At 38.1% G+C, this 25,850-nt stretch overlaps 1 protein-coding gene across 3 annotated transcripts in view; it reads right to left on the minus strand.

The window, feature by feature from the left end:
• Window positions 1-1,955: 1,955 nt before the first annotated feature.
• Window positions 1,956-25,850, minus strand: part of Rps6ka5 (ribosomal protein S6 kinase, 90kDa, polypeptide 5) — a 173,630-nt gene continuing 149,735 nt past the window's right edge. For all 3 annotated transcript variants that reach the window (XM_013517243.1, XM_005390286.2, XM_013517244.1), the window contains 10 exons: window positions 25,433-25,583; window positions 22,355-22,516; window positions 20,905-21,030; window positions 20,389-20,522; window positions 19,527-19,620; window positions 15,710-15,880; window positions 10,324-10,515; window positions 6,193-6,352; window positions 4,717-4,880; window positions 1,956-3,792 (listed from right to left, as the gene is read on the minus strand). In XM_013517243.1, the coding sequence (XP_013372697.1) occupies window positions 3,553-3,792; window positions 4,717-4,880; window positions 6,193-6,352; window positions 10,324-10,515; window positions 15,710-15,880; window positions 19,527-19,620; window positions 20,389-20,522; window positions 20,905-21,030; window positions 22,355-22,516; window positions 25,433-25,583 (1,594 nt within the window). In that variant the 3' untranslated portion in view covers window positions 1,956-3,552. The remainder of the gene's footprint in view (window positions 3,793-4,716; window positions 4,881-6,192; window positions 6,353-10,323; window positions 10,516-15,709; window positions 15,881-19,526; window positions 19,621-20,388; window positions 20,523-20,904; window positions 21,031-22,354; window positions 22,517-25,432; window positions 25,584-25,850) is intronic.

The following is a 25,850-nucleotide window of genomic DNA, read 5'->3' on the forward strand; positions in this document are numbered from 1 at the left end:
CCTGATTACCTACTTTAAAGATAATGATACACAATGTATAACTATTATTATTCTCCTATTATTTTGTTATGAAATTTTGCTTTACTTTTTTCCATAAAAAATAATTAAAGACCAGAAACTGTACCGTTGTTGGGTAAGACATTTGAGGGGGCCAAACATCAGAATTTGAAGAGAATGCATCACGGTACAATAACTCATCTGTAAGACAATTACTCTGACATTATGTAAGTGCTATATTAGAACTTAACTATTTACTTAGATTTTAAAGAATATTAGAAGTGTTATTACACAAACACCTGAATCGAGTTCTTAGGTATTATTACTGGTCCCTGGAACAATACCCAAAGTAATCTAAGGTCTAAGGCAAATACAGAACCAACAATTTAGAAATGGCCAGCATTGTAAGGTGCCCTGTTCTTAATAAATATGACAGTAACAGGTGTTTCAAATAGAGGCAAGGTGAACAATTAGACAATAAATTATATACCTTTTTTTTTTTTTGGCACTGGGAATTAAACTCAGGACCTTGTGCTTGCCAGGCAGGTGCTTGTGCTGCTGAGCTATATCCCGGGCAAGAAACTGTATACTTTTATAAAGGATTTGTGTAAAAACTTAAAAAAATAAAGTGAGTTACCAAAGGAATTTCCTTATTTAAAAAACGAACCAATCATTGTTATCCTAGCAGAATTCTTTAAAATAACTTACCTTATATTTAAAGAATTACCTAATGTTTATAAGAATTAACATTCTTATGTAAGAAATTAGCAGTAATCAAAAAGAATTAAAAGGTAATCTCTCATAGGTAAATGAACCTGTGACTCCAAGACAATCATGTTGAAATTAACCCAGGGGACCGATGTTCCAGTCCAGAAGTGCAGTGGTTCCTTGTTTTATAGAAATCTGGAGACCTCTGGATTAAGAACTGTTTTCTTAATCTCTTTCCTCTATTACCTTCCTTTTCCTGTTCTTGCCTCACAATATACTACGCATATACAGCTGGAAAGTATAGATTCGGTACGCATGATGGCGTAAGTTATATACCATACCGTCAAATAGGGGAGAAGGGAGGTGGTGATTTAGCTTTATCCTCAAAATTAGTATCATAAAAAGTATTTAATGTATATTTTTTTCTTACATTTATTTTATTCTTAATATCAAAAGAGTCCTTGCATTTGGTATTTTTTAGGAAGTATGTGTTACTGTTCAGTTTTCACGTAATCAAACGAAAGCTCTGTGAATTTGAAGGCGCGGTGCCCTGTGCGCTAGCGGAGAGCCTGCACACCTCTCAGCTGCTGCAAACACAGTAGCACCCAAGGCTGCTTGTGCGTGTGTGCGGGTCGGTGAGGACGGCGACATCTGCCAGGACAGTGCACGGCTGTGTGTCCTCTCGGGTCTTTTCAAAGCCCATTCGAGATAACTCAGGCTGGCACGTCAAGAGACAGAGCTTTATCTTGTCTCCCTCCTCTCACTCTGCCTGCCTTTGCCCATTTCAGTGTCCTCCAGGAGAAGATGCACAAGAAAGAAATGAAAAGTAAACCCACCGAATTTCAATCCTCACAGTGAGCCAACCACACTACCAGCCACTGGGGCACAGTGACTTTTGACCATTTTTCTGGACTATTTTCTGCTGGCAACAAAGTCCCTCCAGTTTGTATTTTATAACTCATTTTCTACCATAACACACTGTTTAAAAAGTGACTTGAATACAACCCGAATATATCCAATGTAAAAATAAACGGACATTTTCTTCTAAGTTTGTACACAATGACACCACTTTTTATGGGTTAGCTATAGTTCACGCAAGATCTCCCATCCTTATTAGAAATGACTGCGATCCAGAAGTACAAAACATTCACTGATTAAAAGATAGCTATGCAGTCATTTAGGGCAGTGAGAAGTCTAAAAAATTATTCCCAATAACCATGGTGGACAAAAATGTGAACATGATAATACAATTTTTGGAAAATATTTTAATAGTTGCCATTTTCTTGCCTGTGCTATTAATATATACATTGATTTAGTAATAAATATAATTTCATTACATAGAGTGCAATATTTTTAGTATTCATAACTGGTTGAAATTAATGCTGCTATTACCTCAAGAAAGGGATAAATAAATACCATGCCCAAATTCCAAACTAATGCTCAGGAGGTTAGCATTAACAAAATCTATAAAATAAACTTGTTGGGCATTATCTTTTTAAGCATGATTCCTGTAAACATAACAAAGATCACTTTTCTCAGTCCTGATATTTCACATAATGGCTTGAAAAGAAAGCACAACATACAAATCCTAACACTTCGGTTTTTTGCATAGGGAATGAATTAATTGTATTTTAAAATGCGGCAATCTTTCCATGAAATGTCTTCATCGCATAGCACTTGTTTTCTCTATGAATTCATAACTTTGGAGCAATAAAAGTGCTCTGCATAAGTTTATAAAATATGCTTTCTGGATTCAAAGTTTAACAGAAAAATTTCAAAACAGGTCAAAGATATGACTCTAAAATATTATGTACATAATAAATGACTACAGGAGGACGTGGCTCACTGTAGTCCAACACAGTGTACAAATACGAAGCACAGTGTTGAGTCTAATTTCCCTTTAGTTCTCCCTCGTGTTGGTGCGTAAGTGGCTAAGGACTCATACAACATGCCCCATTCTACTTGTTGCATACAAAGCAGAAGAGGGATGTAAGGACAAATTTTAAGTAGATAATGGAAAAAAACTGGCAAAAATACAGTACATATGCTTTAGACAGTGCACTTTATAAAACAGATTGCTTTATTCACATCCTTTTATAAAGTGCAAGTTACTTAACACACAGAGCCATGTACCTTAATACTCTGAAATAACCATTAAACAAACTGCCAGGAAAGAGCAGTGCAAAAATGAAAACATACACAGCGGAGCATGCATTGCAGGTGGATCCCAAATACAGAGCATGGACCCGAAGTTCTTATAACTTTTTTTAACGTTTAGAAAAAGATTAATAATAGCAAGTTATCATCATATATAACAATAAAATAAAAACAATAAGTTAAAATTCTCTCTCAAGAAATAAGTATATGTCACACATAAAATTCCTTACAGAATCTTTTCTTGAAACAGACCTTTTTCTCGAATAAATCACTATCCAAAGGGTGCAAATCTCTTAAGAACCCACCTGGTCCACCAGGCATAGCAAAGGCATCAGCAAGTCTTGCTGGCAGACACCTGGAAAACCTGTGACTTCCGTTGTGGGCCATCTGATCAGTCCCTACTTAAATTTACAGAAACTATTTGTTCTTTCAAGAATGGTCCTGTTGTCATCATGGTAGGTCACTAAAAATATCACATGTTCTATTCACAGTAACATTCTCTGTCCAGTGCTCTTGGACGAGGATAACCAACAGGTTTTCCTGAAAAAAAATCATTAAGAGGCAGATTCCAATGAGACCAACGAGACACTTTTTTTTTTTTTTAAAGCACAGAACATCACCTCAAGCATACGCTGAGGGAAATGAAGGTGCAATGGCTCACTGCGGACATCCCTACCCTTCCTCTGCCACTCAGTCTGAGAACTGGAAGAGGGCCTCCGGGTTGGTGGTGTCCGCAGGGTTGCTGGGTGGCAGCGTCTTGGTGGGCGTGGTTTTCCCGTGGGAATGGGAGGAGGACGAGTGCGAGCTCTCACTGGAGCTGCTGCGCGTCTCCGTGCTGGTGCTGGTCTTTTTCATTTTCCTTCTCTTTGCCAAAGGGGCCTTATCGACGTTCTGCAGGCAAAATCCCTCTCTCTTGTATTTGTTAAAGGCCTAGGGGAAGAAAGAGGGAAGCCCTGAGAGACAAAAGTACTCAAATTTCATGCCATTTACGACTCACACGCGAAGACAATTTTTCACTGAAAACCACAGTTTCCAGTTGTTCCGGGAACAAAGCTCGGACAACTTCCTGACAGGGGAGAGAAGTTCATGGGAAAAGATTTCTGAGGGCTCTGTGTGCATCAAACCACGCGGGCCTCCAGCAGTCCGCGTATGTTTGTGCTGTGTGTGCGCACGCGCGCATGTGTTACAGGGGCCTGAACCTCAGGCAAGCGCTCTACCACGGAGCCTCACCTCTAGCTCTTTTGAATCTGCTGAAGACCTTGGACCGACCACATCCCAGTAAGAAGCACTGACTGGGAATTCCTGAAGAACATCAGTCATCTAAATCATCACCCTCTCCATTATTTGACTTGTTCTGCTGCTAAGATTTACATTTCTGACCACAAATTCCCAACACAGAATAGACTCCGCCTCCTCAGAGCAGATGGCCTGGGCTTTTCTTCACCTTGGGCACCGGCAGGCCTGCGTGACTCTGTACAGCCTCACGTCACAGGGCACTGAGAAGATCGGGGTCAGCTGGTGCAAACTCTGAGAGTCACTTTCTCCATTCCTCAACATTTTCATCCACTACTTTTTAAACTTCAGTTCTGAGCTGAGCAGCACTATTCTTTTTCCTTTCTCAAGGTAATTCCCTGGGCAATAATTGTATTTCTCCCTCACTCATCTGCTCCTTAGACTATCCTTTTGCATTTGCTTGGCACAAAGGTGCCCAGGTACAGTGAGTACTACGCAGTCTCAGCCAAAGGACACACATTTTTCAGTGTATCAGTGGAGAGGTGTCTGAGGCTAGGGAATAAGAGCACGTGAGGGGGCCCCCTTTCCAATGCCCCCAACCATGCACGGTGCAGGCCTTACATGGAAGGTTGCTTTCACACAGGTGTGCACAGCAGCTCCTGAAGATCCCAGGATGTCCGGAGTCATCAGAGGGTTCGAGGACAGCTGGCTGCCATCTTGAAGCCATTCATTGTACCTCAAGCTAGACATTTTCAGTCTTTTATTTGGATCAACTGTGAGAAGTCCTGTGGGAATAAATAAGATATTTTAGGATTTGCCATTGCAAACAGTTTAAAAATCAACCTCAGACCTAAATTTCAATTATATTCACATAGAGTGAAGGTTTCAATAAGGGTTCAACTTCCTACAAAGATAACTGCACATTTCGTACACATTTAGTCTGGTAATGGACACTGGATGCTAATAATAAGGTCATAACGGCCTATGTCTAGAAGGCTGTGGGATACCTGGCTCTTCCATCAGGAGAAAATCACCATCCAAAACAGACTCACGCTGGTGACTTCGTAAACCCCAAAGGAACTGAGAGCACCTAGATGTACTTCATTCATGTGCCGGACACTTACCGACCACCTTCCACAAGTCAGGAGTGTCGTAAGGCAATAGGGTCATGGAGGTGAGACTCACAGAGGAACAAGGAGGCGACACAGATAAACACACAGTTGTTCTAACGTGAGGGGACAAGTGCAGAGTGTGGAAGCAGGCCCACGGGAAGGGCCGAACCTATGGGGCTGGGAGTCCTGGAAGTCTTCCAGGTGAGAAGTGGGGTAGATGACGAGGGGCTCCAATGATTAAGAAATGCAAGTGTAAGGAAATGTAGGAACCTGAATACTTGACACATTTAAAGAATTCAAGTATTCCATATGGCCAGGGTGACAAGGAAGCAGAAGGCAGGCTTACGTTCTGAACACTAGGATAAGGAGTCTCACCTGAAGCTAGCAGAAATTCTCCAAAGGATTCTTACCCGAAAAGAGTTACGGTCACATTTGTCACTCTGGTCATAGATGATGGACAGGTAAAATCAGAGGAAGTGAGACATGTTGAAAGGATGCTGCAGGATTTTAGCCAGAGCAATGATGGCAAGAATAAAGGAAAGGGCCTGTGAATGGGAAGGGGTGGTTAGTGAACCTGCAGAGCTACTTGACAGGCTGTGGAAGGCGGGGACAGTGCGGGCGGCCAGGTGATGCCAAGGTGCTCGTTTCAGTGACCTTGTTTCTGGGCAGTGCTGCCTTCTAAGAGAAGGAGACAGGAGGAGGAACATGGTTAGGGGAAAAGAGGGCAGAAAAGTATAGGTTTGTTTTGGATGGGAGGCTGAAGATGCCAGTGGAAGCCAAGCTCCAGTTTACGTTGGAAATGTGGTTAAGACCAGTGCGGGAGTGTTCTAATAAGAAAACAAGGCTGAAGACAGTAGCCTGGTAAGCCTCTCAGGACATAGGTGGATTACTTGAATAATTTATGAACACACATATGTGTAATGGGTATGATTCTACTTTAGTCAGGACACATGATGCAGAATATCAAATTTCATAATATTCTTACCTTGGATCAAATCTTTAGCCTCTTGGGATACATTCTTCCAGGCTTCCCCTTCAAAGGAGAAATCTCCTTTTTTAATTTTCTTCATGATTTCCACTGCACTCGTGCACGTCAAGCTTCTGTCATGAGATTGGAACGGAACCTGCCCTGACAACATTGTGTACTATCGTGGAAAAAAATAAGACAGAATGATTGCCAAGATCACCATCCAAGCCACTCCAGTAAGCCTATTACTAACTTAAACAGCATCATTTGCCAACTATTACAACTAGTATTATTGGGTTTAAAAGTACGTGATTTTATCGCTGAAGTAATAAACACATTTTAAGACTCATAAATAAAGTAGTATGGCTTTTTATGATACCAAAATTGAAAACCATTTTAATAATTACAGTAGTTCCCTCTTCGCAAAGGAGTAAGATGTTACAATTTTAGTTAATTATCCAGCAATCAACTCCTGTTGAAAGTAATTTTCTGAGCCGAGCGTGGTGGCGCATGCTTGTAATCTCAGCACTCTGGGAGGCTGAGGCAAGAGGACTGCAAGTTCTAGTCCAGCTTGCTCAGGAGGTAGCTCTGTGTGAAGGATCTGGGTTCAATCCTCTGTAGCAGGGGAAAAAGAAAGAATAATTTTCTGTGTACAAATTGTCTGCAAATGGTGTAACAAAAAACACAGAGATACACCTGTGTGTATATAAGTACAGATATATCTATATGCATGTCTGTCTCTATGTATTGTACATGTCTATGAGGACATGTATGTGCACAAGAGAAAATTAGAAAAATAAAAGTAGCAAATGTTACATGTTTGCAGCATTATTCTATATTCTGTAGTTTTTAAATTTTCAAAATAAAATTTTGGGAACAGAATGAAAAACTAAGGTCTCAAGAATAAAATACTTGCAGAAAATATATATTAAATGGAATTATGCATCATCACCGCACAGGTATGTTACAGATCCTATCTTACGTTTTCTAAAACCTGTGTATTAAGCGCTGAACTTTTGTGTTTCCTCCTAAATTTATAACTTGAACCTGTATCCCTCCATATGACCATATTTAGAGATAGGGCCTTTATGGAGGCAATTAAGGTTAAATGAAGTTATACAGATAGGGTTTGATCCAGCAGGATTATGTCCTTAAAACTGTGGACACCAGAGGGCTCTCTGTGTGAGCACACAGCAAGCAAGTGGCCAGATGTAACTCAAGGGGAGGGTACACCCCAATATAACCAATGCTGCCAGCAGCCTGACTTTGGTCTGTTCAGCCTCCAGAACTGTAGAAAATGCTGTCGTTTAAGCCACTCAGCATGTGATATTTTGTGATAGCAGCATAGGCAATTTAATATGCTATGTAAACATATTTTAATTAAAGTTCTGTATATTTCAGACAGGAATTGTACATGTATGGCATATACTGTTGTAATCGAAGTTACATAGGACATGCAGACGTCTTTTCCTGGAATACTGATTTTATTTGATGAGGGTCACATAACTTAGTTTCATGTTAAAATGTTCATATTCACATTTATCAGATGCAAAATGCAAAAGGGCCACACATTTCAAAGACAAATCAGGAAACTCCAAATAAATTTTGTGCTTGCTGTGGGATAACTCAGGCTTGGTATGTATATGTCTAAAGATCTGCATTCACTTTGCAATGCGTACCCTACAGTTTAATGCAGGTGCTAATGCTGTTCATTTTCTCCTGCAACTATTTCATTATGTATCTCTAAAAGGCAAGACTTCTACCAACCATAACCATAACCCAACATCATACCTAAAAACTATGGGCCATTCCTTGCTGTAATTCAGTATCTAATCATTGCTTACATTTCCCTCATTGTGCTTTATACATTGTATATGTACTGCAATCATACCTACATGAATTATTTAGAATTTGAATTTAATAAATGAATTTAAATTACAAATTGCTTGAATAAGAATCTGAGGAAGATTCTTATAAACAATCTTATAAACATTGTTTCTTAAGTGTTTTGAAATATAGATTCCCACATTCTTTTCTCACAATTTATTTGCTGAAGAAATTGGTGGCCTGTCTTTAGGCGCTGCCACAGTCCTCCAAACATTGCAATTGTATTCTGTGGTACTATCTAATCTAGTTTGTATCCTGTATTTCTTAAAACTCTGACAAGCAGATCTAGAAGGAGCAATGCTTCCATCCATGCAGCTATGGAAAGTTCTTTCCACGGAAACGACATACAAAGGTTCCAAAATACATTTCTGTATGTCTAAGACCCTTAACATTTTCAAGAGTTTGATGATCATAAGTAGCCTAGATGTGAAATGCGTTCTTTTAATACAGAAATGAAAATTAATATTCAAAATTAAAGGCATTGTTACTAATAAAAATGTTATCAATTTAAGCCCTTGTAACTCTTGAATCTACAGAATATAGTTGTTTACTTTTACTAAGAATAATCTTATTCATAAATAACTTTAGTTTGAAAATAATAAATGATGATTTAAAACAGCTCAGATGAAAGTCACTTAAAGCTTAAAAATAAAGCAGCAGCATTCTGCAGGAACAAGTGGCTGGCCAATGAGGGGAACAAACTAACACCAAAATAAACCCCAGATGGAGTACAGATTGAAGGATAAAAATAGAACGGAGTAATTCTAGAGGAAAATTTAGGAGAATATTTTTATAATATTGGGTTAAGGGTAGGTGTGGAGTGGCAATCTAACATCGAAGCCACACACCGTAAAGGAAAAGACTGACGTATCTTAATATGTGGAAAAACAAACACAAAACACAGCAAGCTCTCCAAGTAAACCCCTCTAAAAATAAACCCCAAATCTCCTATTATTATAAACAAAGTTTCCAAACCAAGGATAAGCCAGAAAAACATTTCCAATTTTGATGTTAGACGAAGGATTAAAATCCTTAATAGAGGTTTACAATTTAGTAAGGAAAGTTTCCCTGTAGGAAAATGGGCAAAGCTCATAAAGAGAAGTTCATGAAAAGGAACATACAAATACCCAAAGGCATGAAGAGATAGTCAAACTGAATATTTATCAAAGAAATGCATGTAGATTATAAGAACAGTGGGTTCGTATAGCATTCAATGTAGCATAGCATCCGATTGATAGCATCTAATGTACTTGCGTATGATTGGAATGTAACCCAGTAAATCTTTCTAGAAGGTAATCTAGGTATTATGCTGAAATAAAAACATGTGTACTCTTCTCCTGGGAATTTATCCTGATGAAATAATGAGACAAATGCAAATATGTCTATAAAAATATTCATTATTGTAGAGTTTATAATCAGAGAAAAATGGAAAAATGCTAATTTTTCATTAGTAAAGAAATGGTTAAATAAATTTTGGAGACTCAAACTGCATGTATAATAAAGCTCCATTTACCAAAACCTCACATATACATACATGTATAGCAAAACAGGCAGAAATGTATAAAGCACATACAGGTATACGGAGGGGAAGCTGGTGGGAGAAGGACGCTTGAAAAACATGTTTGAATGGTAAAATTATGAGTGATTTTCACTTTGTTCCTGTCTTGCTGCACTGTCTAAAAATTTCCCCTAAGAACATGCATTACAAATTATCTACAGAAAAAGTAAAGCTATTTTGAGGTAAAAACATGCTGAGATTTTTCTAGCTTATGTTTGGTTTTTGATCAAAGCAGCCAGGCGAATTTTTGGAAAGTGTGCTCACCATGATTACTATAAATTGCCATAAATATTTCTGGTTTGGGCTATTAAATCATTAATTTATCCTAAATTATTTTAATTATATTTTCAGTCCAAAATTTCACAGAAGTTAAAATGTTTTTGTATTAACAGATAATTCTGCTATTTTCACATTATATCCAATATAGTACGTGTCATGAAAACACACTATCACTTCTTTTAAAGAACTATGTATTCCATTCATATAAGTCACAGGTAACTTCAGTATTTCAAAATAAACCAAATTAAGTTTTAAGAAATGGAAATACTCTTTGGCAAGGCCTTTTACTGGTCGTACAGAAACCAATTTGTCAATTTTTCCCATAAATTTAAGAAAAACAGCAGGGGGGCACAGATACACTAAGTATGGAATACGGAGGACATGAAAGCACGGGGCAGGTGTAGAGATTATTAAGATGAACTCACCAAGATGACGCCCAAGCTCCACAGGTCACAGGACTCATCATAGCCGTTATGATTCAAGAGTTCTGGGGCTGCATAATGAAGGGTAAAGCACGGGGTCTTCAGCGGCTGATTGTCAGGGGGCTTGAGGCGTGCAAACCCAAAATCGATTACTTTAATTTCCAAGTTGTCATTTTCATCAGTGAACAATAAATTCTGTAAGATACCAATACTTCAGTTAGTTTCTCATTAAAATGTCAAGGGATCTGCTGCTCCCATTTATAGAACATTTTCTCTGTGTACATTATTGATACAGTCCCTGAGACACAACAATATTAAAATCAGGCCAAGCAATAACCCTACAATGGTCCCCAAGTGTTCAACTGAAAGAAGAGATTTATGACTCTCATTCTAAATAAAAAGCTAGACATGATTAAGTTTAGTGAGGAAGGCATGCTGAAAGCCAAAGGAGGCTGAAAGTTAGGCTTCTTGCCCAAACAGTTAACCAAACAGTGAATACAAAGGCAAAGAATTCTTGAAGGAAATCAAAAGTGCTACTCCAGTGCACACAAAAATAACAAGAAAGCGAAGACCCCTATTGCTGACATGAAGAAAGTCTGAATGGCCTGGTTAGAAGACTAAATCAGCTACAACCTTCCCTAAAGCCGAAGTCTAAAGAGGAGCAAGGGCCTAAGTCTTTAATTCCATGAAGGCTGAAGGAGATAAGGAAGGTGTAGAAGAAAAGCCGAAGCTGGCAGAGGTTGGTTCACGAGGACTAAAGGAAGATACTGTCTGCACAACATAAAAGTGCAAGGTGAAGTAGGAGGTTCTCCTGTGGAAGCCACAGCAAGGTAGTGAGAGATCTAGCTGAGATCACTGATGGAGGTGGCCATGCCAAACAGACTTTCACTGGAAATGGAACAACCTTCTGCTGGAGAAGACACCTGCTAGGAGTTTCACAGCTGTAGCGAAGTCAGAGCTTGAAAGGACAGGCTGATTCTTAGGAGGAGCTAAAGCAACTGATGACTTCAAGGGGAGGCCAATACTCACTTAGCATTCTAAAAATCCTAGGGCCCTGAAGAATTATACAAAATCTACTCTGCTTGTGCTCTACAAAACAAACAACAAAGCTGGATTAACAACTTATCTATTTACAGCATGGCTTACTGAATATTTTAAGCCTACTGTTGAGACCAACTGCTCAGGCAAAAAGATTCAATATCACCACTCATTGACAATGCACCTGGCCACTCAAGAGCCCAAGCAGAGATGTATAACATTGATGTTGTCATCTGCCTGCTTGCACAGCATGCGTTCCACAGCACATGGATCAAGCAGTAAATCTGACTTTCAAGTCTTATCTGTTTTTTTTTTTTTTTGTGTGTGTGGTGTGTGTGTGTGTGTTGTGTGTGTGTGTGTGTATTTTGCAATACTAGAATTGAACCCAGGGCCTCATACATGGTAGGTAAGTGCTTAGCCTCTGAGCTACATCTCCAGTCAAGTAATATTATTTAAGAAAGATATTTTATAAGCCTACTGCTGCCAGGGAGAGTGATTTCTCTGATGGATCTGGGCAAAGTAACCTGAAAACCTTCTGGAAAGGATTTGCTATTCTAGAGACAACTTAACATTTGCATGGGAGGAGGACAAAATAGGAACATTAACAAGAATTTGAAAGAAATGGACTCCAACTTTGAAATTCTACTGTGGATAAAATGCTATAAAACAGCAATGACACGCTACAGAGAAATCTTTCACAAAAGGACAATTAGTCAATGGAGCAACTTCACCTTCAGCCACCATCACCCTAATGCTGATCAGCCAACAGCTATCAACATCCAGGCCGGACTCTGCACTGGTGAAATGATTAAGACTCACTGCAGGCATAGAGAGCCATTAGAAATTTTTAGCAATAAAATATTTTAAAATTAAGGTATGTATATTTTTTTCAGACAATGCTATTGCACATAATTTTTATATGCACAAATTTTATATGCACAAATTTATATGCACAAATTTTTATATTGCACAAATAATTTTTATATGCACTGAAAAACCAAGAAATTCCCATGACTTGTATTACTGTAACCTTCACTTTATTGTGGTAGTCTGGAGCCAAATCTACAATAATCCTGAGGTATACATTATTTGTTTACTGAATAAAGTAATAAAAAAGCTACACAATTTTTAGGACAGTCTATTAAAGAAAACATGGTACAGGCATGCATTTCATTTTTAGAAATATTTTTTCCCAAACAGTTAATACTTAAACATGTTCTGATGTTTAAGGCTATACCTCAAATATTAAGATGACACTGTTATTTGAATCATACATCCACTCAGACTTCTAGATCACTAAGGCTTTCCTGTACTATTTTTATGCCTTCCATATACTTAATAAATGTTAACTGTATTGATGTACAAATCATTTAAACCTGTACATCCAGTCAGTACTCCAAGTAAATGAATCTGATTATACTGTTGTTGCCTTTATATTGATCAAATTATTCCTAGCTTTGGAATATAATTTGCTTTGTTAATACTATTCTAGTTGAAATACAAGACATCACAGATAGCTTCTTTCATGCAAAGGAGGAAAATCTTTAAGCCTTCCACTTAAAAGCTGACAAAGAATAAAATAGGAGGAAAGAAGAGCAAAAAATTAACTGAATTTCTTAAAATTTCTGTTATGCAACCCTTAATACCTACTTTGTGACAACTGGAGCCGCGGCTGGGGTTGGTGGATGTTCTCTTTCAGCAATTAGCACTTTAAGCCCTCTGCAGCACCAGGGACTGCGCTACACAGAGCAGTGAGCAGCACACCTGCCCCCTTTTTAGTGCAGCCTGCTGCGGCCTTGGAGAGCCCCTACATTATTCCATAGTAGGAACGGAGGAGGACTTCCCTGATTTAGTTCTGGACGCGCAGGCAATGAGGAAAGGGGCATTCACCTTCACTGGTGACCTTCATTGATTCCTCCTATTGAAGCATGTAAAAATGGGAGCACCACTTGCCTACCTGCTCTCCTGATGCACTGAGTGAGTGGAGATGTGTGGACTAGATAAGGCCAGGCATGGCGGGAAGTACCTGATCAATCCCCTCTTCCGTTCATTTCTTGTTCTACTGGAAACTACTTTCATATATATAACTTTTCCTAATCTTTCATGAGCACACGGCCAATTTGAAAAATACGAAGCAACCTACTAAGAATGTCAGCCTGCTTCTAAATTTATCTGATTTTCACTTAGAACTTAAAATTTTGCCTATGTGGAAAATGAAAGGCGCATAACCAAAAGATAAAGTATCAGATCTTAAAATGCTGCATGGGAAAGGGATTAAACCTTTAGTTGAAAATAATATACTATGCTATTTAAAGGTCAAAGTGAAAGCTATATGACTATGAAGTTGCTAGTGCAAAGAAACTCTATCATTTCTTTAAAATCTGGTTCAGTTTAAGATTACAACTACAGTAAAATGTCTTCAATAATCTGACAATTCTGCTTCATTTCAAAAGAAAGAAAAGAAGAATTAAGCTACACAGTATCTTTTTATCAGGAAAGTAGGAAGGCGTATTTAAATTCTACTGCAGAGGACAGTTGCCTCATTTGAGACTCAGGAGATGACAGATGGCCAGTTATCAAAGAATAAAACATGTGAAAATGAATTTTATACAGTCATGGAACAGATCTTTTCCATTAAAAAAAACCTACATGCCTGTTCCTTGTCTATCAAGAAAACATTTAAGTGGTGTGCTTTCACATTTAAAAATAGACAGCTAATCTCCCATGTACAGAGCACCATATTTTCAGTGGGCGTCATGTAGGAGAGTGAGAACTTTGATGAAGGAAGCAGAGGGGGAGCTATCATAGCTGCAAGTTCACAAACACAATTCACTTTGGATTAATTACTTGTCATGTGCATGACAGTAATATAAAGTACACAGACAGAAGTTTAAATACTTTAAAGAAATAAATCAACTATAGTCAGTCTGCCATATTTGTGAGTTCTGGAACTGTGTGTTCAACCAACCCAGGAACAAAAACTTAAAAAAAAAATTGCAGCTATACAGAACACATTTTTTCTTACCATTGTGCCCTAACCAATACAGCATAACAACTTTGTTTTGGTCTTTTTTTTGAGACAGGGTCTCACTATGCAGTTCAGGCTGGCCTTGAGGTCACTCTGTAGCCCAGGCTGGCCTCGAACTCGCAGTGATCCTCCCGCCTCAGCCTCCTGAGTGCTGGGATTACAGGTGTGCGCCGCCACGCCCAGCTAACAACTACTTACCTAGCACTTACATTACATTAGGTATTATAAGTAATGTAGGGAAGATTTAAAGAATATGGAAAGTTCGTGTATTTATGCAAATAATATATCATTTTACATAAGGAACTTGAACATCCCTGGATTTGAGTATCTGCTGGAGATCCTGTGTCTAATCCTTCAAGGATACTATGGGATGACTGTATATTTCAATGACTAGATTTCCATTTTTAAAACATCCTCCTCCTCTAATAACTCAATATTCTTAAAAGGCAAAGAATAGTGCCTTTAGAGAAATATTCTTTTGTGGTTTAACAAAAAAGAAACACCAAATACATTAATAATTTAAATATATTTGAAACACATAGTCACATGGGAACAAAACTAAGTTCTATTTTGGAGAAAAAAGTACATATAGTTTTGCATAGGGTAAAGGATGATTCACTTGTTTTCTTTTTATAAATTACTGGTTTTGTTTTTAATTTACATTATTGCTGTGCTGATTTTCAAAAAGGAGGATTTTTCACAGTTTTGATACTAATGAGGGATCTTTCTGAGTTAGAACTTTCTTTAATAACCTTTGAAAGAAGAAATATATAAAAAGCTGCTCGTTTTGCATTGCTGCACAGTTCTATAAATATTACAGTTTGAGCAAAGAAAAGCACATATAAAAATGGCATAATTCTTTATGAAACCACGACAGTGCTTTGTGTGCAAGTATATAGAATAGAACTATATACATTTCTCCTCAGAGCTAATTGATTTGATTACAAATGTGAAAAATAAACTTTAAGAATACATTATTTTAAAAAATCCTCTCTAAAATGGAATATAGAAGGGATAATATTTTCTGCTACAAAATTTTCCACTGCTATTTTTAGTCCACAACTGTTGCATAAAGTATTTTTTCCATGAAAGGCTCTCACACTTACAAATATAACTTCAAGATGATCAGCTGGCAAAAAGATGACAAATTTATTTTAGAGTGACATAGAAAAGGAGAAAGAAACGTAAGAAGCATGTTTTCAAGCATCTACTTCAGAGCCCTAGTGGGAAAAAAAACAATCACCCGAAGCTCCCACATCTATTTGCAGGATATTTAATAATGGTACTCGGTTTAACTACAGAAGCAATCACAGTGCTTTCTACCTCAGGTTTGAGATCTCTGTGCACCACTCCGACATCGTGCATGTGGCTCACAGCTGAAACGAGCTTCCGCATGATGAAGCTGGCTTCTGTCTCACTGAAGTGTTTCTTTTTCTTGATGCGTTCAAACAGCTCTCCCCCATTCAGAAGTTCCATCACCAGGAATGTATGAAGCTAGAAACAAAAAAAAGTAATAATTGGAGAGTCTTCATAAAAAGAGGTATAAGTCTACTAACATAAAATGCTGATTGACTACATTACTGGTAAATTTAAATAATCCCTCATTCAAATAACCAACAGTACTCCTCAAATTTTAGAGGAAAGAGGTGAAGGATAAAGAGGCTTTTTAAAAATCCTATTTTGGTAATGGAAAATTTCAACTACTGTAACGAAATCTTCAAATACCCTTTCCTTGACCAATTCTTGCATCTGAATTCCATTCCAACTTTCTCTCTTGAGTTTACACATTCTCTTTTTAAAGTGGGACCCAGTACTGACAATAATCTTGAATTGTAACATAGAAGATTACCAATTAGGTGTGGGCCACTGCCCACATCAAACCTGGCACACCCACTGAACAGGAAATTTACTTTTCAAAAAAATATTGCTTGATTATTTTAGAGGGTCAGCAGTTAGCTTGGGGTTCCTGTTAATACCGCAAATGCCCTGTAACTTACAGGATATGAGTTTTTAAAAGATGCTTTTTGTTGTTTGTTTTTCTTCGCTGCGTGGGATAAACCCAGGGCATTATACATGTTATGCAAATGCTCTACCACTGAACTACATTCCCAATCTCTATTTCTTTCCCTTTTTTTGTAACTGGTTTTGACCGCAACAGTATTATCTTCAATTCTTTATGTTATATATAAGTTTTGCATATGTTTCCACAGAGAAAATAACATAGGAGCTACTGAAAGACAAAGGACTTACACCACTTCTTAAGTTAACACAAATAGTTCAGAATAAAGTATGTCAGCTGGGCGTGGTGGCGCACGCCTGTAATCCCAGCACTTGGGAGGCTGAGGCAGGAGGATCGTTGCTAGTTCAAGGCCAGCCTGGGCTACCAAGTGAGCTCAAGGCCAGCCTGAACTGCATAGCGAGACCTTGTCTTAAAAAGATTAAAAAAGAAAAAAGAATAAATTATGTCAATATTTGGGTCCAGGTACTATGCACTGCAGCGCCAAGAGCATTCAACAAATGTTTCCAGATTTAGCAAAACTCAGAAAAACTGCTCCATAAAGACAACTGTAACTATATCATCCTAAGAATACTGGACAAACTGTAAAGAGTGAACATCATTTTTAGCAAGAATATTACTCCCAGGGTGTTACAGATCAAACTAATTTGTGTTTCTACAGTGAATACTAAATACTTACTATGAGGACAGGCCAGTGAGCTTCAAGACAAAAACCAAGCTGGGGTTTGAAAGCCACTTCTCTTCCTTATGATTTTGGGAATGCTACTTTACCTCTATGAACTTGAGAACCCTTACCAATAAACTGTAGATACAATGAGAAAATGTATGTACGGTATCTAGAATGACGGCTCTCCAAAGATGTCTATCTCCCCAGAACCTGTGGCTGCTACCGTATATACTGAAAGGGACTGTGCAGATGTGATTAGTGAAGGATACTGAGATGGGAAGACCATCCTGAATTATTCCTCAGGGTCTGTTTGATATGGGACAACACAAACAAGACATTCAAGTATGGCACAAAAGGGTCACAAGTTAAGGACAGTGCAGCAGTTAAGGAAGTTCAAGGGTCACAAGTTAAGGACGGTGTAGCAGTTAAGGAACGTGGGAGTCTTCTGGAAGCTAAAAACAGCAAGTAAACAAACGGTGCATGAGCCTCTAAAAGGAACCAGCTCTGCCAATACCTGGACTCTAAGCCAATGAGACTGATTTTGGACTTCTCAGCTGCAGACTAGGATAAATGTGTATTGTTTTAAGCTCATGGTGATTTCTTACAACAGCAACAGAAAACTATCGGAGAGCATAAAGCACAAATCACGGCACATAAAACAAACTGTCCTATTGAAAAGACGGTGGATGGGGATGATCTAAACAACTGTATCACCATCATAGGAAAAACCCAATGTACACATTTCAGCAACTGCACATAAGAATAATGTATTTATAGTAATGTGCAGAAAATTATGTCATGGGACGATTCATATTCTAGTAAGTTGTGAATATAGAAATAGCAAGGAATCAACTTGGGACCTAAGTAAAAAATTAGGGATACAATTCCTGAGCTCTGCCATCAGCCTGAAGGCCGAATACTCAATGTCTTGGTTGGGATACAGCCGGTGGCACAGCTGCAGAACCCCAGAGCGGGGTGTCTAAGGACACGCACGGGTACCTAGGCTGATATGTGAATTTCTTCATCTGCTTCATCCAGTCTCTTCTTGAGCAATGCCAGTGGACAGAACACTCACTATCTCCACTAGAATTGAGTAGCTCAATGAAGTGGGGGGGCCACAGAGGAGCAAGAAGAGTGGTTCCTGCTGAGTCCCTGCTTCAGAGGTGACCCTTTTCTGACTGTGAGAACGAGCAAGGAGGAGGTAATGCCAGCTTGGGTCCAGACTGCCCAATATAAAAACCAGGCTATGTTTCTGCCTCCCTGAAGGTGGGACAGTACAATGGTTACAAGGTGGGTGGGTGCTGATGTTGAACGGCTTGGGCTCAGGTCCTAGCCTTAATCACTTACAAACTGTGAGACTATTACTGAACTTCTGTGAGTTTCTGTTTTCTCACTGGAAGAGGTAAGGTAAGGACTCTGGTAACATGTGAAGATGTCCGGTGCAGCAGTTATTATAGATCAGTTGTTACAAAGGCTACTCCTGCTGCTGCCTGACCTTATAACATGCCATTCTTGGTCATAGTACTTTAAGAGAGCAAAAGCTGTGCTGGAGAGTTGAATTCCAGCTCTTCTAGTCAAGGATGTCACAAGAGTACAGTGAGGACAGCCCAGAACTGCACACCAGATTTTCCCTACTGGACTTTCACTCCCTCATTACGTGATCTTGGTACAAGTCTCCTAACCCTTGGGAATCTCAGATGCTTCATGGGTGAAAAAGGGCACAGCACATTCAGGACTGCTTTTAGCTCCTGTGTGTCCATGTTGTCTTGAGAAGGACTGTGTCATCCCTCCCAGTCTTAGGTGGAAACAATACTGTAATGGAGCAATTTCAAACTTGACAGGTGGCAGTGGGAGGGGCTGAGTGGTGACACGGACCTGATACGATGGCGCTCCTTCAATAACCCAAGTGACACGCTTCCCTGTTAGCTTCCTGTTAGAAAGCAAGTGGAAGAGTGGGTAGCAGGACCCGGCTGGCGGCTCAGGAAAATGTGCCACCTGGAGTAAGAAGATGGACGGGAGTATCTTTGGCCTTCTTCCTATTTGTCCTTTAGCTTGCAGTAATTTGGATTAAAACTACTCTACTCTAGAAGTGAAAAGAAAATTGAAGACTCAAAATTCCCAGGTACTGAGAGGTGTGCCACTGTGTGGTCACTGAACTACGGTGAGTAGCAGCTGCATTGGCAAAAAGCACACTGCAGCCTGTGACAGTGCCACTGAGCTCCTGCCCCTGGCTTCTTCCCATGGCACATGTGGGAATGAGCGAGGAAAGCAGGAGAGGTGCAAGGATGAACTGATTTGGGGGTGGGTAAGAGTGTGTGTGGTGGCTTCTCTGCTCTTCGTAGTGGTTGGTGATGTCCCATATTCCTGACTCTGACGCAGCAGACCCACAAAACTGGTGAGAAACAGAACCTGTATGTGATTTAATTAGCATGCACAGAAAAGAACATGTGGGATACCTGATCATGAAAAATTTCATGCAACTTCACGATATTGGGGTGTCCTTCACAGAGTTTCAGAGCTGTGATTTCTTTCTGAGTATTGGCTTCCATCCTATAAGATGAAGGAGTTAGCATCTACATGTCTCTTCAAACAAGTTCTGAATAACAGTATTGGCCCAGCCCTAATTTTGATCTATTTACAGTTCATTCAGAATATAGTATCAAAGTAGCAGAACAAGTTTACATAAAAGTAACAAATCAAATCACTCACCAGAAAAGTTAGGACTTTTTTTTGGAGAAAATTATTTGGATCCAAGAAAGAGCCAGTCATATGAAAAAAGGGATGCTCTATTTGCCCAGCAGTTTGGTAATAAGACTATACAATCATGGGCTGGAGACATGCCTCAGTGACCCAACACTCGCCTAGCACATGTGAGGCTTGGGATTCAATCCTCAGTACAGGAAAAAAAAAAGACTACACAATCATGCAAGTAATAATCAGTAACAAAAACAAGGTGATTATCAAAACTATCAGTAGCCTGTCAAGTAATTTCAGAGAAAAATACACCACAGATTTAACTAATTGAAAGAGTAAAAACTACTGAAATCACTAAGCAAGTCTGATTAAATGTATTATATAAGAAAGTTTTCCCATAATAACCTCCAATGTATAACAGATTATAATTAATATAAAAAATGAACTAGTTTACAAGAAAGTATTTATTGGGTCTAAAAGTATACTGAATCAACTAATGAGCCCAGTGGTGAAGCTCAAAGGCTCACAATATATTGTTGGCTGTGTTTTCAACAAAATCCTCTTAATTTATGAATTCATTGACTGGGATCAATATAAGAGCAAGACTTTAAGAAATGGGCCCACCTTTTGCTGATGATTTTCACTGCAAATGCTTGGTTACTTTTTTTGTGTATGCACTTTCGACAAATTGAAAAACTTCCTTCTCCTAGTGGTTTGTCCTTTAGATCTAGATCATAGTGTTGGTAGAATGGAGAGTCCTGGTAAGAAACCAACATCATTTCAGTTAAGAAAAGGTTAGTAATAATACATAAGGGATAAGTAAAACTATAAAGTAATATAACATTATTAATATTAATAAGTATGAATGAAATGTATTTAACATTTAAAATTCATCTCTTTTCTATTCATATTATTTATATTTTCATCTATATCATTAAGATACATATCTCTGTATAAAAAGGAGTTCAAATTGATGTTAATAATTCTGTAGGGCAAATAACTGCTATTTTCACTTGTTTACTAATCTTCTAAAATTGTACATTAGTTGCATGGTAAACCTATTAAATTTATGGAACATGAAAAAATTAGTATTAATATTTAAACATTCACGCAAACCACAAAGTGACCACGTGTCTATACCTTCATCATGGCACTCCTGGCAACATTTGTCACTCCGGGACGTTCGACTTCCATGTGAAACTGAAGAGGGTCTATCACAGCTGCGTTACGTTTGAATAAGATAGAAGGAGCAACAAAGGAATAGCCCTAAAAAAGAGAAGCAAAGGTAAAGAATGAAGACTTGCCATTTTGTAGTTCAGCACAGACTAGATTAAGATGATTTTTTAAAAACACTCAGGTAATTGTTGCAATGAATCTAATTTCATTTTATTTGCAATCCCAAATGCAGAGTTACATTAATTAAATAGAAAAATGCTTTTCAGAAGGAGATAATGCCATCTTCTGGCAGAAGTAAACCAATTCAATAATAAAGGCAGAAAAATACTTCTTTCCTAGCCTATCTCCAAAACTGACTCAGAGCTATACTTCTTTTGCTTTTTGCTGACAACTGTTTGCTTATAAACATAACTGATTTTTCAAAAAAGATACAGTCAACGTATTAAACAAAGTAGCCTAAGTTTCAAACTAGAAAATACCAGTGCTACTGGGTTTCAAACTAGAAAAATAACAATTTTCATTAAAGTTAGTTTCTAATTTGGCAATTATTTGACATGTAACTCTATTTCTTAAAATAGTTAAATTTAACATTGGGTTGTGAAAAGGAACAAACCTAATGACACAATGATGTGGTGAGCCGGAAGTGATATCATGATGGATGATTAATCTGTTCAAGTTGGAGCATTCACTAGCTCATTAACAAACATCAGCTAAGTGTGTGGTCATATGCTAGATGAAATGAGGAGAAGACACAGCCTGGATGGTCAGGTTAAATTGCACTACAGCACATAGAGGAGTGCTGGTTAATAGACTATTTATCTTCAGTCTGATAAAAAACTTTTTTATATATAAAATTCTTTCTCAGTCTTCATGAGTGGCAAAGCAGTAAGATAATTCACTGAAGATAAAAAAAATCACACATTATGAACTAAATAATATTTTACATGAATTCAGATAAAAATAAAGCAATATTGTAATTTCTATAAAAGGGCCTGAATAAAAATAAAATTTTAGGTATAAAATTAGTATTTCCTTACACAAAAAGAAATGCACAAATAATATCTTCTATTTAGCAACCATTAACTTCACTTAGCAATCTGAAATATCTCTGTACTTAGTACTTCTGAAGATTAGAGAACCCCAGGTTTTTTTTTTTTTTTTTTTTTTTTTTTTAGACAGGGTCTCACTATGCAGTTTAGGCTGGCCTTGAACTCACTTATGTAGCCCAGGCTGGTCTCGAACTCACAATGATCCTCCTGCCTCAGTCTCCCAAGTGCTAGGATTACAGGTGTGCGCCACCACGCCTGGCAAGAACCCCAGTTTTAAGATGCCAACAAAATGACTTTAATATGGGAAAACTGATCTCTTCTCCCAAAGCAACGTGGCCAGCAGACATGGGCACCTGGGAGATTACCTGGAACAGCCTCTCTGAGCTCTGGGGTAGGGCGGCGGGAGAATAGGTGGGGTCCATCTCGGTGAACTCTTCGGCAAAGTTACTCACATCTAATTCGTCTCGGATGACTGGCTTAAATGGTGCTGGGACTTTTTTGGCAGCTAGGTCATCCCAGTTTATTTTCTAAAGCAGAAAAAGAGAATTGGTAAAAAGCAGAAGTGAATAAAATTTTTATATATTTCCTATTAATAACAAAGACAGATTAGTATGTTGATTGGTTAACTGGGCAAAAAGTTAAAAATAACGGCATGTATTTGAAGTTGACGACCCACCCCGCCTCCGGTTTTCTAGCTGTGGACAGAGCTGGAGCAGAGGCTGTCTGAAAGCGAGCCTGCTCCCCACCCCTGGAGTCTCACAGTATCCTCTAGGGGGCACCAACACACCCTAGTTCACCATTAGAAATACCAGAAAAATTACTTTTGTCCTGAGCCTTCTGGCAAAGCCGCCTAAAAATAAAATGTTCTGTGGATATTAACTCTAAAGAAATAATTTTTTTTTTCTAGAGGCAGTGTTAACTTGAGATCTCCCTTGTATTTGTTTTTACTCTGGGTCATCTACACAGATTAAAAAATATTCACTCTTAATCAAGCACCTGCTTATGCCCCTAAGTTTGAATGATACTATTACAGCGATGCAACTGCTCTTTCCTCATTCAAGTGTGTTCAAGAGTTTTAGCCACGGTCTCTTACCTCCCCTGCAGGATGAGCCACGTTCCCCTTTGGACCCTTACTAGACACTTACTGGGTAACTGACATTCTTTTATAGTATTCAAATTCAACCCTCTATTGTTTCTTTATGTTCCTTTTTCCCTTAAAACACTCTTAGATAATACTGGCTTCTACAGATCTCCCATTACCAAATTTCTTCAAAGCTAAAATGTCATTACTGATAGTACAATACAGTGTACCCGTAAGAAAGGAAAGAAGCACTATTAGACCATGAGATGATTTCACTGTAAGATGCATACTGCTTTCAGTGATGGTAAGTGGTAAACACCCATACTTCTTGGTTGATGGATTTCACTAGGTTTAATCATTACCACAGAATGGCTTTATTATGCTCCTTTGCAGAGCAAAAGAAATAAAATCATTAAATTATAGATCTTTATATTTCCCTTTCCGGCTAGAATAGGTTTTAAAGATAATTTAGTTCACTTTTTTATTTGATTCAGAAAGAAATTGAGGTTCAGAAGTAAGAATGACCCTTTTGCTTTACACCCTAGCTGGCGGAAGAATCAGAATTTAAATGCAGTCTCTTGACTTTCTGGCTAGTGTTCCTTTTTCTATAGGCTGTAATGTTTTCCATTAAAAGAATGTAATTTGTGCTTGGCTATTGTAGTTTCTAAAAGAAACTTCTAGAGTAAGGGGGTAATTTAGAGAAGTATGTTGTTAGCATGAGAATGTTTAGGATGCAGAAAATTGAATGCTACTGTGATGCTTCCTACTCCTGCTCCATTTATGGGGACAAAGCCACTTAGGTCTTTACAAATAGAATTCTGGTCATTCTAAAAGTTTATCTACCACTTAAAAAGTCAAAGCAAATAAATAGTTTAAAATTACTATTCCAAGTTATCAAGAGAGGAGAAATTTTTCTAACATGAAACACATATTGCAATATTCACAAATATAAGGAATAATGAAGAAAAAGATCCTAGGAAAATATAACTGAGGGTATCTTGGTTAAATACTTCCTTGAATTTTACTTGATTGTTAATCTTTCAGGCAAACTTATGAATAAGATATTTGAAATAGTTTGTTCAAATGGTAATTCTTCTAAGCCAAATGAATTTATGAAATACACAATGAGTTCATTTTATCTCAATATATTTCTCACTATGTTTATTCTAAGTGTATTTCTCCCTTTGTTCTCCCTGAACTTCTGTAAAATTTACAGTATTTTAAAAAATGATTACACTGACATGCTGAAGTAAACATGTTCCTTTTTTGAGCACTGAAGTATGCAGAGATAGTTCTTTTTCAATGAGTATTTGTTTTTCTATATTTAAGAAGCAATAAATAAAAAGTGCTTACATGACAATTTTTTGTGTATTTTTGTTGATGATAACATAGAAGTTTTAGTTTACAGAATAAAAAAGAAAATGGATGATAAAAACATTTAGATCATGCTTGCTGATATGATGAAAGTATTAACGGACATATGCTTAGCATATTAGAAAAGAAGGCCGTGGCACCCCAAGTTTGACTGCTTAAACAATCCAGTCATTAATATCTGTTGTATTCTTGGACTCATTTGAGCAAACCAAACTGTATAGATGTGTTATTGCTCAGTAGAACAGTCTATCAGGCTTTTTCACGTTAAGAAAAGCAGTCACTGGGACAAAGAAAATAAAGAACTCTGTATATGCCATAGATGTGTACTGAGAAACAGGTTTGAATTTTCTAGATTTTTCCTGGGAACAGAGGAAGAAATGAAATCACTATCCAAAAGGTGAAACACGGTGCCAGTAACAGCTTGTGGACCGACAGAGAAGCATGAAATGTAACAAGACTCCTTCGTCCCTATGCAGAATCCCAAGGTCATACATGAAAAGCCCTTCTCAGAAACTAACTGATCAGTACAGAGAAAATGGAATGCTATTATTACGATCCTCCCCACTCCCACTGAGGAAAAGACTACTTAGGTTACATAAATACAACTGTGGACCTTCCTAAAAGGTTTTTTTTTTTTTTTTTAATTAAAAAGAAAAAAAAGCTGGGCATGGTGGGCATTACTGAAGGGTGAGGCAGGAGGACTGAAAGTTTAAGCCCAGGCTGGGCAACTTGGCAATTTAGCATTGTAGGGAGATCCTGTCTCAAAAATAAAAATTAAAAAAAAAAGAAAAAGGCTGGGGATGTAGCTCAGGGCAGAGGTTCTGGGTTGAAAGCCCAGGACCAGGAAAGAGAAAAGAAAAAGTGCGAACATAGGTGAAAACAGGTGGAAAATGACCCCCAGAGGAACTGTGCTCAGTCTGCTCAGCAAGCATGCCCAGCGCCCTGACAACAGCAGGGCCGTGAACACTATCTGCTCAACACATTTCACCTGAAAGAAGAGATGTTCTTTAATTTCATCTGCATCCCGTGGGCCACATCCCAGTCTCTTCTTGGGATCTTTCATCAGAAGACGCTGAATCAGGTCTTTAGCTAATGCACTCATTTCTTGGGGATATGGAGGCTCACTTTTTAATATTCTCCTGTAGGTGATAAAATTTGCTGTTAAAGCAACCAAAGGATGATGTTACGAGTGACAGATTTTTTTTTTTAGCAAAAACAAGTACAGTGAAATACATTCTGAAATCGAACTATATGTATGAAAGGAAAATACTTAAGATGAACTAATACAATTAAAAGGTATTTAAAATGAGGTATCATGAGGTCATACTTCTGAAACTCAAATGAGCAGCAACAAAAAATACTGGATCATTTTTTCAGTATGAGTCAATCCCATTGGGAAGCTAAAA

The sequence above is a fragment of the Chinchilla lanigera genome, unplaced genomic scaffold, assembly GCF_000276665.1.
Source record: "Chinchilla lanigera isolate Chin_1 unplaced genomic scaffold, ChiLan1.0 scaffold00037, whole genome shotgun sequence".
Taxonomy (NCBI): Eukaryota; Metazoa; Chordata; class Mammalia; order Rodentia; family Chinchillidae; genus Chinchilla; species Chinchilla lanigera.